Source organism: Ranitomeya variabilis, chromosome 1, assembly GCF_051348905.1.
Source record: "Ranitomeya variabilis isolate aRanVar5 chromosome 1, aRanVar5.hap1, whole genome shotgun sequence".
NCBI lineage: Eukaryota > Metazoa > Chordata > Amphibia > Anura > Dendrobatidae > Ranitomeya > Ranitomeya variabilis.
The window spans coordinates 47789377-47807105 of record NC_135232.1 but is presented as its reverse complement, the minus strand read 5'-3'; the positions used below and the strand labels follow the sequence as shown (position 1 = coordinate 47807105).

Sequence of the window (17729 nt, the reverse complement as noted above, 5' to 3'; positions counted from 1 at the left end):
ATACACTGGGAGAGTGGGGCCAGATACTATACAATAGGGTTGAGGGGCCGGATGTTATACAGGGTGGGCTATTTATATGGATACACCTAAATAAAATGAGAATGGTTGGTGATATCAACTTCCTCTTTGTGGCACATTAGTATATGGGAGGGGGAAAACTTTTCAAGATGGGTGGTGACCATGGTGGCCATTTTGGATCCAACTTTATTTTTTCCAATGGGAAGAGGGTCATAAGTCTCAATAAGTTTGATGTGTCACATGACCCTCTTCCTATTGGAAGAAATAAAGTTGGATCCAAAATGGCCGACTTCAAAATGGCCACCACCCATCTTGAAAAGTTTTTCCCCCTCCCATATACTAATGTGCCACAAACAGGAAGTTGATATCACCAACCATTCCAATTTTATTTAGGTGTATCCATATAAATGGCCCACCCTGTACAATGGGGGCTGGATGTTATACACTGCGGAGGCCAGGGGCCTGATGTATTACACCGGGGTATGGGGGCGGTAAAGGTTATACACCAAGTGCAATGGGGCCAAATGTCAAACACAAGTGGTATTAGGACTGAATGAAAAACTGGAATTCATTGATGAACATGTGTCCCTTCTCCATTTCCCTGACAGTTTGCTACAATGTATCAGGGCAGGTACACTGGGGCACATTTACTAATGCTGTAAGGCTGGTTTCACACTTGCGTTTTGATCTGCAGCGTTTTTTTTTAAAAACGCATGCGTTTTTTCCCCTATGTTTAACATTTAAAACACATGCGTTTTTTTGTACGCGTTTGACCGCGTTTAACAACGCATGCGTTTTTTTTGCTGCATGCGTTCGGTCGCAGAAATGCAACATGTAGCAATTTCTAGAGGCTGTCTATGTAAACGCATGCGTTTTTAAGCACATGCGTTTGCTTGCGTTAAAAACGCATGCGTTTTTATAGAAAAAAACAAGAATACACACTGACAAGCCACCCCCCACCATCAAGGTGATAAAGGGATCCAAACCCTAACCCTGACAAGCCACCCCCCCACCATCAAGGTGATAAAGGGATCCAAACCCTAACCCTAACCCTACCTCTAACCCTAACCCTGACAAGCCACCCCCCACCATCAAGGTGATAAAGGGATCCAAACCCTAACCCTACCCCTAACCCTAGGGATCCTAACCCTAACCCACCCCCCACCATCAAGGTGATAAAGGGATACAAACCCTAACCCTGACAAGCCACCCCCCACCATCAAGGTGATAAAGGGATCCAAACCCTAACCCTAACCCTAACACTATGACAGCCAATACTCAACGAGTTTATATTTTTAGTACTCTATAGCAATACCGTATATCTTGGGGTGTCCACATTGAACAAAGCTTTTTATTAGAAGAATGTCCTGGTCACCAGGTCAACATAATAGCCAATTCCTATGGATCCCTAGGGTTAGGGGTAGGGTTAGGATCCCTTTATCACCTTGATGGTGGGGGGTGGCTTGTCAGGGTTAGGGTTTGGATCCCTTTATCACCTTGATGGTGGGGGGTGGCTTGTCAGGGTTAGGGTTTGGATCCCTTTATCACCTTGATGGTGGGGGGTGGCTTGTCAGGGTTAGGGTTTGTATCCCTTTATCACCTTGATGGTGGGGGGTGGCTTAGGGTTAGGGTTTGGATCCCTAGGGTTAGGAATAGGGGTAGGGTTAGGGTTTTGATCCCTTTATCACCTTGATGGTGGGGGGTGGCTTAGGGTTAGGGTTTGGATCCCTAGGGTTAGGAATAGGGGTAGGGTTAGGGTTTTGATCCCTTTATCACCTTGATGGTGGGGGGTGGCTTATCAGTGACCTGGTGACCAGGACATTCTTCTAATAAAAAGCTACCCCTAACCCTAACCCTAGGGATCCAAACCCTAACCCTACCCCTAACACTAACCCTAACCCTAGGGATCCTAACCCTAACCCTATCCCTAACCCTAACCCTAGCTATTTCTATTTATAGTGGGTTTTCTAGTTGATTTTGATGATTGGCAGCTGTCACACACTTCTCAGCATGCGTTTCAAAAACGCAAACGCATGAAAAAACGCATGTAAACGCGTCAAAACGCCGCGTTTTTTTTACCCAATGCAAAAACGCATGTGTCTAAAAAACGCAGCGTTTAAACGCATTTACATGTGTTTTTTCACCACCTGCGTTTTTTTTTTTAAAAACGCTGCAGATCAAAACGCAAGTGTGAAACCAGCCTAAGACAGTATAATGTAACCCTGGCAATCTGACAATGCACCTTTACCACTGTGCCGATAGATTTGGCTCATCTTGGTAGAAAAGACACCTTACTTGTCTTATTTGCCCCAAATACTGGCACAGGCTGAAAATAAATTATGGCAACAACAAAATGTAGAAGAAACGCCATAGCACTCACCAGTCTTGCAGTTCAATGATTCTTTATTGATTCATGTGAAAAACAAAGGGTCTTCACGGCACGGGGGATGGGAAGAACAAAGTGCAGGAGTGCAACGGACAAGACGACGGCCGTTTCGCGCCTGGGTTCGGCGCTTCAACGGGTCTATGTTAGAGAGGAAGTGACGCTACAAGAAAAATTCATTTATATAAGTTTTTCAGATCCAGTACTACAATGTCCACACCCCTAGAAGGAGAATGTCCCTGTAAGGTAGGACCTTTAGGCTTTATGGCTAATGCCCAAGAAGATGTACTGGTGGACCTATACGAGGACGCCAGATGCTTACTTAGCTTGAATAACCCCACATTAGATGTAGACATCCCTGTATGTCATGATAACACTCCGTTTGTAGGTGGGGTTCCTTCTACGTACATGCCCCCTACTTCCCCGGGCAACATGATCGATTTGTTCGAAACACTAGTCTTAAAAGACATGGAAGCCTTAATATATAAACAAGCCCCCCCTAATCTATCGCAGGAGGAGGCTAAGGCCCTAAAAGAAATGGCCGGGTGGACGGATGTCATTATCCGTCCCGCCGATAAAGGCGGTAAAATCGTTCTGTTGCCCAGGACAGCATATTTAGCTGAAGCTGAACTGCAGTTATCTGACAAATTAACTTATATCAAATTACAGAGTGACCCCACTTGTAGATTTAAAGGAGAGTTGTGTACTTTTTTGAGGAAGGCAGTTGAAAATGGAGTAATTCCACAAAGGAAAGCTGAGAAACTGCTCCCCAATTTTCTGATCAAACCCCACTGGTACTATCTCCCGAAAACTCACAAATCTCTCACGGCTCCCCCTGGGAGACCTATTGTGGCCGGAATTGGATCCTTAACGGAGCCTCTATCTCAATACATCGACTGGCTGTTATGTCCTCTATTGTTAGATGTCCCGTCATACATCAAGGACACTAATTCATTTTTGAATCAAATACAAGGTTTTGAATGGCGGCCGGGGTTCTCCCTGGCGTCCAATGATGTGGTCAGTCTGTATACCAACATCCCCCACAGATTAGGTGTAGACACCATTAAACGCATCCTCAACACCACGGGTAAAAGCCCTGAGTACATTAATTTTGTTTGTGGAGGCTTGGATTTTATATTAACTCACAATGCCTTCACCTTTTTGGATGTTTGGTACAGACAGACCACTGGGACCGCCATGGGGACCCCGGTCGCATGTACGTTCGCGAACCTGTACATGGCCGTTTTTGAAGAGGACTATCTTTATTCTGGGAAAAATGAGTTTTTGCAATATATCAAATTTTTTGTGAGATTTGTGGACGATTTATTTATAGTGTGGGAGGGTACTGAGGCTGAGTTTGAATCATTCGTCACTTACCTGAATAATTGTAATTCCATGGGTCTGTCATTTACTCACAAATTTGGGGGCACTAGTCTTGAATTTCTGGACGTGTTAGTGGAGGTGTCGGAGGAGGGTTTACAGACTTCCATTTTTAGGAAACCCACCGCAGTCAATTCCCTCTTACACTACAACAGCTTCCACCCCCACCACACTAAAAGGTCTTTACCGTATAGTCAGTTGTTGAGGACTCGACGGACTAATAATACTCAGGAGGGGTACACTAGACAAGCTGGAGAACTTCTTAACAGATTTCGGGCTAGAGGTTATCCAGAAGACTTGTTGGAAGCGGCAGTAAATCGAGTTGAGACCACCGTACCATGTCCGCAGGACAGAGCTTCTACTGATTCTGGGCAACAATTTACTTTCTGCTTCCAATATAGTCCCCTAGATCAGGAAATTAGATCTGTGATTCGTAAACACTGGCATGTACTTGAGAGAGACAGAGAACTGAGGGGCAGAACTGGAGGAGGCCCTTTGATTTCCAACAGACGAGGGACTCGTCTCAGGGACACTTTGGTGCGTAACCGGTTGACAGATGACAGGACTACTTGGTTAGAACGCTCCGTTCCCACAGGCAATTTTCGATGCGGCAATTGCCGCTACTGTCGTTCTCATATCGTAGGACAGTCCGTGACGATTGGCCCGATTACACACATTGTACGCCAATTTATCTCTTGCAGGACAGAGTTTGTGGTGTACGTTGTTCTCTGTCCTTGCAAGAGATTTTAAATTGGTAAAACGATTCGTAAACTGTTTACACGTTTTAGAGAACATTGCAATTCGATTCTGTCAGGCAAGGGCGCCCCGAGATTGATTCAACATGTTAGAGAGATCCATGGAGATAATCCTGAAGTGTTAACTTTTGCAGGCGTAGAAAGAGTTTCCCTCCCAATACAGGGAGGTGATCTTCACAAAATATTATTACGCACAGAAGCTAGATGGATTATGCGCACACAGGCTACTGGCCCAGCTGGCATGAATGATAAGATAGATATGTCTATTTTCCTTTAAACCAGTGTTGGAATTAGGATGTATTAATTTGGCTTCGTTCTGTCTTTTCATTCTAGATTGATTATCTCACATAAATTGTTTGCATGTTTTCTTTTTGTTTCCCCTACAGGCTTGTATAGGGTTAAGTGTCGCATTAAGAAGAGCAGCAGCGTACGATACACGTCGCCGAATATATTTTTGCCGCGGTTTATTATTTCTATTAATTGATTTGGCTTTCCTGCATATGTGTATTTACCTTGTGCTTCAATATGTGTTTTTAATTGTTTTTAACAGCACTTTGCACTTTTTTTGTTAGATGGGAGGTTGACACAGGTGGGGATTAGCTGCACTAACCTGTATATCTTGGCGTCACTTCCTCTCTAACATAGACCCGTTGAAGCGCCGAACCCAGGCGCGAAACGGCCGTCGTCTCGTCCGTTGCACTCCTGCACTTTGTTCTTCCCGTCCCCCGTGCCGTGAAGACCCTTTGTTTTTCACATGAATCAATAAAGAATCATTGAACTGCAAGACTGGTGAGTGCTATGGCGTTTCTTCTACATTTTGTTGTTGCCATGGATCTTATTGCCTCACGCTAGCACCTCCAGCCTTTGCCGAACATTCTGCAGTCTCCGGACTATTTTATGTTGTTGAATCTCGGTGTTTTCGAGGTTGTGCTGCTTTGGTTCTCTTTTCTATTTATATGAAAATAAATTATAACTCTCCTCACCTAGACCCCATTTCAGACTGGACACAAACACGTGTCAGCAGGATGCACAGCGACAGACTATTTGGGGCAAAACTTTGATAACTTGGTATAAAAAAAAAAAACAAACGAAAAACTTTGTGCCAGAATTCCTGGGTAAATGTGGCCCAATATGTCACCTGAAGTCTGGGTTGTCTGGTTTACTAAAAAAATTGCACAGAATGGATACAATTGTAGCAAACTCTCAGCTGTGAGAAGCTCCTGGCCTCTGGATATTTACACAAATTTGGAAGCCCCCTTTATTATTGTGACAAGGAATCCTAATAGTTGTTCCGGCGTCTCCATCTCATGCACACACATTCGTTCTGGCTGGAGGTCACAGTATCGCTGACACTTTTCTTTTATTCTCTTCTTGCTTCGCTTGAATTGTACTGACCCTTCGCTGTGAAACGCCTTCTCCTCCATTTTTATTTAAAGCTGAAACGTTTAAGCCAAAATCTGAGACCTCGGGAGGACTGGAGCCACCGTTCTCCTGCAAAATGAGGCAAGGATTAGAATCTGAAAAATTAGTGTCGGCAACATTCAGACGATGGATTTATCCATTGTCCAACAGTAGACATCATGATTGTCAGCAATATACGGGGTGAACAACACATCCCAGCAGTCTCAGGGGTACACAGCGACCCCCACGTGATTTCAGATCCCCCCACCTGTCTGGAGAGCTCTCTGGTTGATGCTTTCTCCGCCATCCTGGCGTGTGTCCTGGACACCGGGCGCTGGATGATGTTATGGTTGGTGATTCTCGGCAGACCCGGGGAGGAATTGCTGGCTGTTCTGGAAGAAAGGAAGGAGACAAATGTAATGCCCAATCATTTCCTAATTATCCCAACTTCACGCTCTCCCGCTTTAATACTCTGTGCTGCTTTCAGCACATACAGGGGCTTCTCACTAAATTAGAATATCATCAAAAAGTTATTTTTTTTCAGTACTTCAATACAAAAAGTGAAACTCATATATTATATAGAGTCATTACAGACAGCGTGATCTATTTCACGTGTTTATTTCTGTTAATGTTGATGATTATCGACAGGGCGTGGCCTAGCAGGAGATGTGAGAGGACGTGTGTCGGACCTCTCCCGCTGCCCGAACGGTGATCCGGACATATTAGAGGCTCCGCCGAACGCCAATTACCGGTGGAGGAGCTCCTGAGTATCAGGGGAGCGGTGAGCACCAGCCGCACAGCGCGGAAGCCACAGAATGACGCGCAAGAGGCAGAAAGAGGTCGGGATGGCGGGCAGCACGCGCTCCCAAGATGGCGCCGACAGCGCTGTGGAAGAGGCGGCAAAAGCAAGCGCTGCCTATCAGAAGCGGCTGGAGGTGATCGCCAGACTGGAGCAGTTTGCCAGGACAGAAGGTGCAGTACAGCTGATGCAGGGAGCCGGTGGAGAGGGGACAGGAGGAGCGGCGGACTCAGGGGAGCAGGTGTGTGAGCAGGCTGGGGCACAGGCAGAGGGGAAGATGAGCGGATCCCCCATGACACCCATCAATGTACCAGTTATGAGAAGTGCCCCACTGACTGAGTTAGCTGAGCTGACCCCGGATTATGCTGCTCAAATGGGGAATGTGTGTGCTGATGGGACTGGGGAGCCGACCCTGAAAGATATCTTTTCTGCGGTAATGTTCTGTAAGTCTGCTTTGACGACCCTAAGGGTATGTGCACACGTTGCAGATTTCTTGCAGAAATTTCCTGAAGAAAACCGGAAATTTTCTGCAAGAAATCCGCATTTTTTTTTTTGCGTTTTTTTTCCGTTTTTTTTGCGTTTTTTTAGCATTCTGCAATCGTAATTAGCTTGCAGAATGCTAAAGTTTTACAAGCGATCTGTAGCATCGCTTGGAAAACTGACTGACAAGTTGGTCACACTTGTCAAACATAGCGTTTGACAAGTGTGACCAACTTGTTACTATAGATGCTGCTTTTGCAGCATCTATAGTAAAAGATAGAACGTTTAAAAATAATAAAAAAAATAAAAAAAATGCTTATACTCACCCGCAGACATCAGATCTCCTCACCGGCGTCCGTTCCGTATAGATGGTGTGTGCGCGCAGGGCCTTCCATGACGTCACGGTCACGGGAGCGGTCTCGGCCAATCACAGGACAGTGACGTCATTCGGCAAGGTCCTTCACCGCACACCAGCTACAGGAACCGAAGCCAGCGTGCAGCACAGAGGCGGGAACACTTCGGGGGCCATCAGAGGGTGAGTATAGGACTATTTTTTATTTTAATTCTTATTTTTTTACCAATTATATGGTGCCCAGTGCGTGGAGGAGAGTCTCCTCTCCTCCACCCTGGGTACCAACCGCACATAATCTGCTTACTTCCCGCATCGTGGGCACAGCCCCGTGCGGGAAGTAAGCAGATCAATGGACCCCTAGGTGTGCGGAATCCCCTGCAATTCCGCATTTTAATGAACATGTTGCTTTTTTTTCCGCGATGCGATTTTTTCGCGGAAAAAAAGGCTACATTTGCACAAAAAATGTGGAATACACTGAAAATAATGGGAGGCATATGTTAGCGTTTTTTTCGCGTTTTTATCACGTTTTTATAGCGAAAAAACGCGAAAAAAACGCGAAAAATACTGAACGTGTGCACATGGCCTAACTGTCCAGGTGGATGACCTGAAAGGGGAGGTTACCTCTTTTCGCTCAGCTATGCATAAGATGGAGGGGAGAGTTCAATTGTTGGAGGAACGTGTGGGAGGAGCGGAAGATCAGATTGCTGAACTGGCAAAAAGAGAGAAAAAATATGTCCAGCGCATAGCGGAGTTGGAGCTTAAAACTGACGATTTAGAGAATCGGTCGCGCAGGAACAACTTGAGAATTATTGGTGTGCCTGAAAAGGCAGAAGGAAACAACCCCACTGAGTTTATAGAGACATGGCTGAAAACTAAGGTTGGAGGGGACAGTCTCACTAAACTTTTTGCGGTCGAAAGAGCTCACCGGGTGCCGACCAGACCTCTGCCCCCTGGCTCTGCCCCACGGACCTTTCTTGCTAAAATCCTGAATTACAGAGACCGGGATATTCTGCTAAGGAGGGCCAGGAATATGGAGGAACTGTCTATCGACGGCAACCGAGTATCTATATATCCTGATTATTCTACAATTGTACAGAAGCTCAGGATGAAGTTCGGAGAGGCTAAAAGACGCTTACGTGAACTGGGCCTGGTTTATTCTATGCTGTTTCCGGCTAAATTACGTGTGGTGGCCATGGACAAGGTCCACTTTTTTCAAAATCCTGAGGAAGCATCACATTGGCTGGACTTGAATGCAAAACGTATTGGAGCGGAAAAGACCCGCTGAGGAGGGTCAAATGTGGTCTTCTGGCTATTGTGATGGGTTGGGGGGAGAAAATTGAGTTGATGGTTAATACTGATTTGCTACTAAAAGAATTTGATGTATGGTTCTTGTGCGCTAAGGTTGTGTTCGGCGGCGCAACTGTTTATATATCCTGTTTCTAAAGGGTGGGGGGAGGAACGACTGGAAGATAGTGGGAAATCTACTGTTGGTTGGTATTGGCTTCTGAGCCACTGCTGGGATAGCAACAGCGTTCCCCTTTCTCATACAGAGAGGGAGTAGGAGATTATATGTTGTCTGTTATAACGTTTTGGGGGAGGAAGTTATTGAGGGAAGGGAAGGGTAGGGTTAGGGGTTATTTTGTAATAATGAGGGCTTGGGGGGGAGGTTTGGGTAAGAGGGCTCAGTTTAGGGGGGGTAAAGAAGACCAATGGAAAGAAGAAGAGAAGGTTAATTATTATGCAAAATGATGGGAGATAGAGTTAAAATTTTGAGCTGGAATATTAGAGGTCTATCCAATGATACAAAACGTAAGGCTATTTTGCAATATATTGTAAAACAGAGACCCTCGCTGGTGTGCCTTCAAGAAACTCACTTAGTAAAAGAAAAAACGGGTATATTGCATAAAAGATGGGTGAGGAAGGCCTACCATGCGACATTCTCGGCCTATGCTAGGGGAGTGTCAATACTTGTGCATACTAGTGTACCGTTCGAGGAGGTAGAGGTGGTAATAGATAGTGATGGACAATATGTATTCCTTGTGTGTAAGGTGTTCGCTAGACTGATATGTGTCGTGTCAGTGTATATTCCTCCACCGTACTCAGGGAAAAAACGACAGGAAATCCTAAATATATCTGGTAGGTGGGGAGGAGTCCCATTGCTCATAATAGGGGATGTTAACAATATCATTGACGATCACTGGGATAGGGGGCAGCATGCTATGTTGAGGAAGGAGGGGAATTTGACAGCGTTCGGTAGTTATTTGAAAGAAGTGGCATGGAAAGACTTGTGGAGAGTGCGTAATACTGATACATACTGTTTCTCATGCTATTCAGCGACATACGGCTCTCTATCTCGTATTGACATGGCCCTAGGTAACGAAGAAATGGATAGGTTGGTACAAGAGGTGGATTATCTGCCTAGAATAGTGTCGGATCATAGTCCAGTGGTGGTAACACTGCAAATTGAAGGCCTTGGGGGGATGGCTAAATTGGGTTGGAAGATTAACCCCTTTTGGTTACAAATTATTGATATGGGGAAGATCGGGGAAGGGATAAAGGAATTCTTTAAATTTAATGATGGTAGTGCAGCGAAACATGTGGTTTGGGACACCATGAAGGCTTATTTGAGGGGTATATTATCTAAAGAGATATCTAGGCATAAAACACAAACAAGGGAATCTGATAAAGTGATATTGGAGGAATTGAGGGCAGCGGAGGCTGCATTGAGTAGTTTACGTTCACAGGACACCGTGAATCGTATGAAAACGGCTCAGGAGGAGGTTAACAAATTACATCTACGCAAAGCAGAGAGGGCGAGAGCTTTCCAAAAAGAGGCCTTTTACGCGGAAGGAGAGAAGGTGGGTCACCTTCTCTCAGTGGTGACGTCTGCACAGAGGGATTTGACACATGTACATGCTCTAGAATTAGAGAATGGTAGTATCGTAACACAGGGGGCCCAAATCTTGGAAGGTTTTAAGAGATTTTATAGCAAACTGTATGCATCACACACCGGGCAGAGAGAAGGTGAAATTGACAGATTTTTAGAGGACGCAAATTTACCTAAATTAGAAGCTGAGGATAGAGATTGGTTAGATGGGCCGCTTACGGTGGAGGAGTTGGAGGGTGCCTTGAGGTCCATGGCGGGGGGGAAGGCTCCAGGGGCTGACGGCGTCCCTGTTGAAATCTATGGTGTCCTTTCTGAGGAGTTGTTGACCAGATTGTTGGGAGTCTTTGAGGAGTCACTGGAGAGGGGAATATTGCCTGCTTCCATGAGGGAGGCCATTATTGTGGTCATCCCAAAACCTGATAAGAATCCAAGACTGCCGGAGTCATATAGACCAATATCACTCTTAACAACAGATGTTAAGATTTTGGCTAAAGCCTTGGTGAACAGACTGACCCGGGTGATAGAAAAGGTGGTCCATTCGGACCAATCGGGCTTTATGCCTAATAAATCCAATGCCATCAACTTGAGAAGGTTATTTCTTAATATGCAGATACCGGCGGAGAATGCTGGGGGGAGGGTGGTGGTCTCCCTTGATGCACATAAAGCCTTCGATAGTATAGAATGGCAATACCTGTGGTCGGTTCTGAGTTGCTTTGGGTTTGGGCCAGTTTTTGTGTCGTGGGTGAGGCTCCTGTACTCCTCTCCAGTGGCTAAGATCAGGGTGAACAATGCAATGTCAGACGGCTTTCAGCTGTTTCGGGGTACGTGGCAGGGATGCCCGTTGTCCCCGTTGCGGTTTGCTCTAGCGGTGGAACCTCTAGAAGCGGCTATCAGACGGTCTCAGTTAATAAAAGGGTTTGTGTATGGGAAAATGGAGGAAAAAATTGCTCTGTATGCCGACGACATTCTGCTTTTTCTTGAGGGTCCTGGGGAACCTTTGAGGAATGTAATTTCATTAATTTAAGAATTTGGGCACATTTCAGGGTTGATTATCAATTGGGACAAATCAAGTGTTTTACAGGTGGACAGAGGAGTGGATTGTACGAGGGAGGTGGAAGAAGGTACAAAATTAAGGGTGGTTTCACAATTTAAATATCTAGGGATCCAGGTGTCCCTGCCCTTGACTAGATTTGAGGAGCTCAATCTTGAACCATTAATAACCAAACTACGTGCCAAAATCTCAGCGTGGAATAAGTTGCATTTGTCGGTGGTGGGTAGAGTAAATCTCCTTAAGATGGTTGTGATGCCACAGGTTTTGTATATTTTACATAATTCTCCGGTTTGGATCCCACGGACTAGATTCCGTAGACTTAAATCATTATTTGGAGAGTTGGTATGGGGTGGGAGGTGCCCGAGAATTAGGCAAGAGATACTGCAGAGACCAAAAGATGAGGGGGGACTTGCCCTGCCTAATCCCTGGTTGTACTTTTTGTCGGCGCAAAGCCAACATCTTAGGGGATGGGGGAAAGGGCTTGAGGAAGGCCGGGGTCATAACAGTCTGATATATATTATTGGCATGTGGCCCTTATGTCAGGGCCTAGAAGCAGGACTATTCAAGAAATTGGGAACTCGTCTTCACACCATAAATTTAATTCATAAGGTATGGCAGACAATTAAACGAATAAGGGGGGTTGTGGGATTCACGGAATTTTCACCTATTTGGGATAACCCTTCCTTTCAAGAATTCAACCATATGGAAGGAAAGGGGGAATGGAGGGAAAAAGGCATTGGGTTGATAAGTCAGTTGATGCAGAATAGGAGCCTTAAACCTTTTGATGTGCTACAGCAGGAGTTCCAGTTCCCGGGGTTAAAATTATATCAATACAGACGGGTTCAGAACGCATTTCAGGCACAGAAGAGGAGGGGGCCTATAGTGATCCTGAAGGATCTAATGTTAGACTTTATACTAAATAACAATGGAACAAAGGGGGCTATATCCGAAGTATATGGTGATCTGCTACACACCTTTCTACTAGATTACCCTATAAAGGCCAGAGGGAAGTGGGAGGCCGAATTGGGGGAAATAGACGATGATAGGTGGGAGTCTATCTTAGAATACGTACCCAGGTTATCGATGAGTGAACCTGGGAGAATGTCACAATTGTATGTGATAAATAGGGCCTATAGGACACCTGATATGTTGTTTAAAGCCGAGTTGAAAGACGATTCTGGGTGTCCTAGGTGCTCCCAGTCTCAGGCGGGCATACTACACATGTTATGGCTTTGTCCCAGACTATTTGCGTTCTGGGTTGTGGTGCTAAACCAAATTGGGGTGATCTATGGGTGTTCGATTCCCAGGGATCCGGTGGTGTGTGTACTTGGGTATGTGGAGGAAATCCTGGCCGATGAAACTGCCAAAATGGCTATAGCTAGATTATTGTTCATTGCGAGAAAGGTGATTGCAAGGTATTGGATTAGAGAGGAACCTCCTACTAAACGTGAGTTTGTTGCACAGGCAAATCATATTGTCCAGCTCGAAAAAAGTATATATAATAAAAGGAATAGAATGGGCTTCTTTCAAAAGCTGTGGCAGCCATGGCTGGACGGGAATAATTGAGAGATTGTGATAAAAAGTTGCAAATACTATAATATGTATGTATTGTTTTCTGTTTTCTCTTCTTTCCAGGAGTAATGTTTGGTCGGAGATGGGTCTTCAGAGGGGAGGGGGGGGGGGGAAGGGTCGTTTCATTTAAAACAAAAACACAAATGTACCCTGTTTATTTGTATGGATACTGTTGTATTTATTATGTACGATAAAAATATCTGATTTAAAAAAAAAAAATGTTGATGATTATCGCTTACAGCCAATGAAAACCCAAAAGTTTTCATTGGCTATAAGCCATAATCATCAACATTAACAGAAATAAACACTTGAAATAGATCACTCTGTAATGACTCTATATAATATATGAGTTTCACTTTTTGTACTGAAGAACTGAAAAAAATTAACTTTTTTATGATATTCTAATTTAGTGAGAAGCACCTGTATGAATACTGTGATTTAGGCTACTTTCACACTAGCGTTAACTGCAAACCGTCTCAAAACGTCTTTTTTCAGAAAAAACGCATCCAGCAAAAGTTTTTGCTGGATGCGTTTTTTCCCCATAGACTTGTATTGGCGACGTATTGCGACGGATTGGCATACGTCGTGTCCGTTTTACGACATATGCGTCGAAATTTGGCGACACGTCGTCGGCAAAAAACGTTGATTGTAACGTTTTTTGTCTCCGCCTAAAAAAACGTGTCGCAACGTATCCTGCGGCATACGTCGTTGGCTGCAATGGAAGCCTATGAGCGACGGATGCGTCGGGACACGTCGTACGACGCAATACAGCGCTGCAATACGTTTTTTTTACACTGAGCATGCTCAGAAGCAGAATTTTGTTGCCAATTGGCCAGACACCCCCAAATCTATATAAACCTGGCCTGGGCCTTCAACCCCACATATGCCTGCAAGACCCAGAGAGGAGAAGACTGCCAGCAAGACCCCAGCCAGCCACAAGACCCCAGCCAGCCACAGGACCCCAGCCATAAGACCCCAGCCACAAGACCCCAGCCTGCCACAGGAGCCAGCCACATGAGCCAGCCACAGGAGCCAGCCACAGGAGCCAGCCACAGGACTCCAGCCACCATAGAGCCAGTGTGAGTATTGCAATTTTTGTGTGCATCTGTGTGCCTGTGCATTTGTGTGTGTATATGAGGTACTGACTACAGCAAGAGCTTAAAACCTGAAGAGAACCTGAGGCCTGCCATTGTCCTGCACCAGCCAGTGACATGCTAGAGTCCAGATCCACCATGATGCCAGCCACTGTGAAGACCTGCTGCTACAGCCAAAGGATTGTCAGCCTTTTGTATGTGTGTGTGTATGTGTGTATGCATCTTCTGATTGGGTTCACCTTTCTGCCTTTGTTGTACATATGTGTAATTGCATAAAGCTTATGTGCGTGCATGTGTGTGTGTGTATTTTTGTACGGCTGTGTGCTTTTGTAAGTATGTCTTCATGTGCCTGCACCTTATTATGCCTTTTCCAATCTTATGCCTGTTCATGTGGGAGGGTATGTGTCCACGTTCAGAATTGCATCAGGATTTGGTCAGGATTTTCCATCAGTATTTGTAAGCCAAAACCAGGAGTGGGTAATAAAAGCAAAAGTGTGCCTGTTTTCCTATTAAACTTTCCCTCTAATTGTTACACTCCTGGTTTTGGCTTACAAATACTGATGGAAAATCCTGACCAAATCCTGATGCGATCCGGAATGTGGACACATACCATGCATGTTTGTGTGCGTCTTGTTGATTGCATGTGCATTTGTCCATGCTTTAATTGGTTAATTGCCTTTTTCTGATGTATTGACTGTATAGTGGTCTGTGCAGCATGTGGTTTAAATGTGTTTTTTTTTTTTTGTTGTTTTTTAAATCTGATGTATTTTTTTAAAAGTCTAGTGGTCTGCAGCTTGTGGTTTGAATGTGAGTGTGGGTTTTTTTTCTATTTAAAAGTATTGATTTTACTTTACTGTTGAAACCATTTGCAGTTGATGTACTTGTATTTAAAATAAAGAGCATTTCAGCTCCTAATTGTGATAAAAAAAAAAAAGTTAAAAAAAACCCTAAAAATAAAATGTTTATTAAAAAAATGTTCGTAGTATCATTTCATAAAGGTAAATTTAAAACTGGTGTATGTACCAATGGTTACACATGCAATACAGAGTTGGTTGAGGGCTTATTTTTTAATAAAGGTTATACTGTAAAGGTTTTTTTGGGGGGGAGGTGATTTTTTAAAATAAAATGTGGCAAATATATTTTTGCATGGTGGGTTCACATTTCAAAATTTTATTTTTTGGGACATGGAAATGAATGCTATAACGTGCAACTTTTTTGGGGGGGTTTTGGTGTTCACCTGTAATGAACATTTCTGACATCATTTTAGCAGGGTGTTTATCGTTAAACATTACCTAGTTCAGGGGGTGGTCTAACTATAAATCCATTATACATATTATAGATACACCAGGACCGCAGGCACTGACCAGCCCACCAGGACCACACCCACACATCTTTCAAAGTAAGTTTTGAAGACCCCCAATCTGCTACTTCAATGTGTAGAGCAGATTGCAAGTGTCTTTTTAACTTACAGAAACACCAGGACCACAGCCGCTGCCTGCCTTGCCCACCAGGACCACAGCCGCTGACTGCCTTGCCCACCAGGACCACAGCTGCAGCAAGACACAGCAACAATGTCCTCTTCTGACAGCCCTCCTCCACAGCAACAGCGTGTATCGGTAAGTTAACACAAAAAATGTGGTTTTTTTTAGTTTTTTTAAATTACATTTTTATGGATAACTACATGCATAAATTATGTTTCAACAGGAAGCTGAATCAGATGAGGAGCTGTCAGAAGGGGGCGAGATGGGTGGAGAGATGCAAGTGGAGGAGGAACCAAGTGTAAGTAGTGGTGAAACAGTTGCTTCGCACATCACACTGCACCATACACAAAACAGATTTTCATACATAACTAAACACAGAAAATACATGCCTACATTACTGACAATTTGTTTCCTTTATTTCAGGCTGCTGCTGCTGCTCCTGCTGCTGCCGCTGAAGGTTCTCCCAGACACTCCCAGAGTCGGCGGACTCGTCGCCGCGGTCGGCCATCAGTGAGTTTTTTTTTTTTTTGGGAGGGGGATTCTATTGGTACTTTAGTGTTTCAGTGTAATAATTTGTTTGTTTTTCTTCTTCTTTTTTTTTGGCACAGGCTTCACAGCGTGCTCCCGCCGGAGAGTACGATGATGATGATGACATCGACATAGATAGTCTCATCGAGGAGGTTCGCGAGCGGGAGCCGCTGTGGAACATGGCTGACCGCAGGCATGCCGATACCGGTGTCACCCGTCGGCTCTGGGACGAAGTGTGTCACAACCTCTTTCCAAGGTGGGAGAGCCTTCATCCTCAGCAGCTGAGCAAACTAGGTAAGTATTCACTTTCCAGTGATGTTTTGAGCTGACTGTAATGTATTGCATTTACCAATTTTTTTTTCCTTATTATTCTTGTCTTCACAGGTGGAAAGGTTAGGAAGCGGTGGCGGTCACTGAGGGATCGCTTTAAGAGGGAATTCAACGCGGAGATGCAGGCCCCGAGTGGCTCTGCAGGAAGGAAGAGGAGCAAATATAAACATGGCCCGGCCCTCTCCTTCCTGAGGCGAACCATGCTGAGCAGAGTGTAAGTATTCTACAGCCCACTAATAACCATGTTAACCTGTCTACTTAGTTTGCTTTCAGTCAGGGCTTTTTCATATCAATATATTAATTTCTTTTGTTTTTTCTTTCACAGCACCTTCTCCAGCCACCGGGCGCCTGCATCTTCCTCTGCGCCCTCTGGAGCGATCCCTCCTGAGTCCGCCACTGAGGGCCACGTCGGTAGGCCCCACACCACTGACCCCTCCTCTGACCCCTCTGTCCCCTCCTCTGACCCCTCTGTCCCCTCCACTTCATCCGCCCCAAGCAGTGGAGCATTATTGCAGGCTTCATTGCTCGCATCTGATGCTGAACAGTTAGCGTTCCCTTTACCCCACCCCTCTGATCCTGCCACCTCGAGACCACCATTAGGTTCTTGGCGGCAGCGACAGAGGGGTCAGGAAAGGAGTTATGCTCCTGAGTTCTTACACCTGAATGCATCCTTCCAAGGCTCTTTCAAAATTTTGGGAGAGCAAGTGACTGCTGGTTTCAACATGGTGCAGTCACGCATCAGTGAAACAAGCCAGGAAACCAGCAGTCGCTTGGATAGGCTGCATTCAGCTGTAAGTCCCGATCTGGCCAATATTTTTTTCCAATCCATGCTCAGGAGCATGGAGAAGCTTTCTTTTGAGCAACAGATGCGGGTAATGAATACCTGCCATAATGCTCTACTGCAGGCCATTAACGAGCCCCAATCGACCCACACACCTCCCCACACATCCACTACAATTCCACCCCAGGCCCCACCCCAGGCCCCATTTCCACACCATGCCCAACCCCAGGCCCCATTTCCACACCATACCCCCCCATTACCAAACCCAGCCCCAATCCCCACACCAGCACCATTACCAAACCCAGCCACAAACCCCACGCCAGCCCCATTACCCAACCCAGTCCCACTACCCAACCCAGTCACAATACCCAACCCAGTCCCAACACCCAACCCAGTCCCCATACCCATCCCGGCCCCAAAACCAAATTCCTTCCCCA

The 17729-nt window shown here is 45.3% G+C and overlaps 1 protein-coding gene across 3 annotated transcripts in view; it reads right to left on the bottom strand.

Annotated features, from left to right (window-relative positions):
• Positions 1-17729, bottom strand: part of KATNAL2 (katanin catalytic subunit A1 like 2) — a 71070-nt gene that overhangs the window by 31807 nt on the left and 21534 nt on the right. For all 3 annotated transcript variants that reach the window (XM_077283205.1, XM_077283223.1, XM_077283214.1), the window contains 2 exons: positions 6206-6329; positions 5932-6027 (listed from right to left, as the gene is read on the bottom strand). In XM_077283205.1, coding sequence (XP_077139320.1) covers positions 5932-6027; positions 6206-6329 — 220 coding nt within the window. The remainder of the gene's footprint in view (positions 1-5931; positions 6028-6205; positions 6330-17729) is intronic.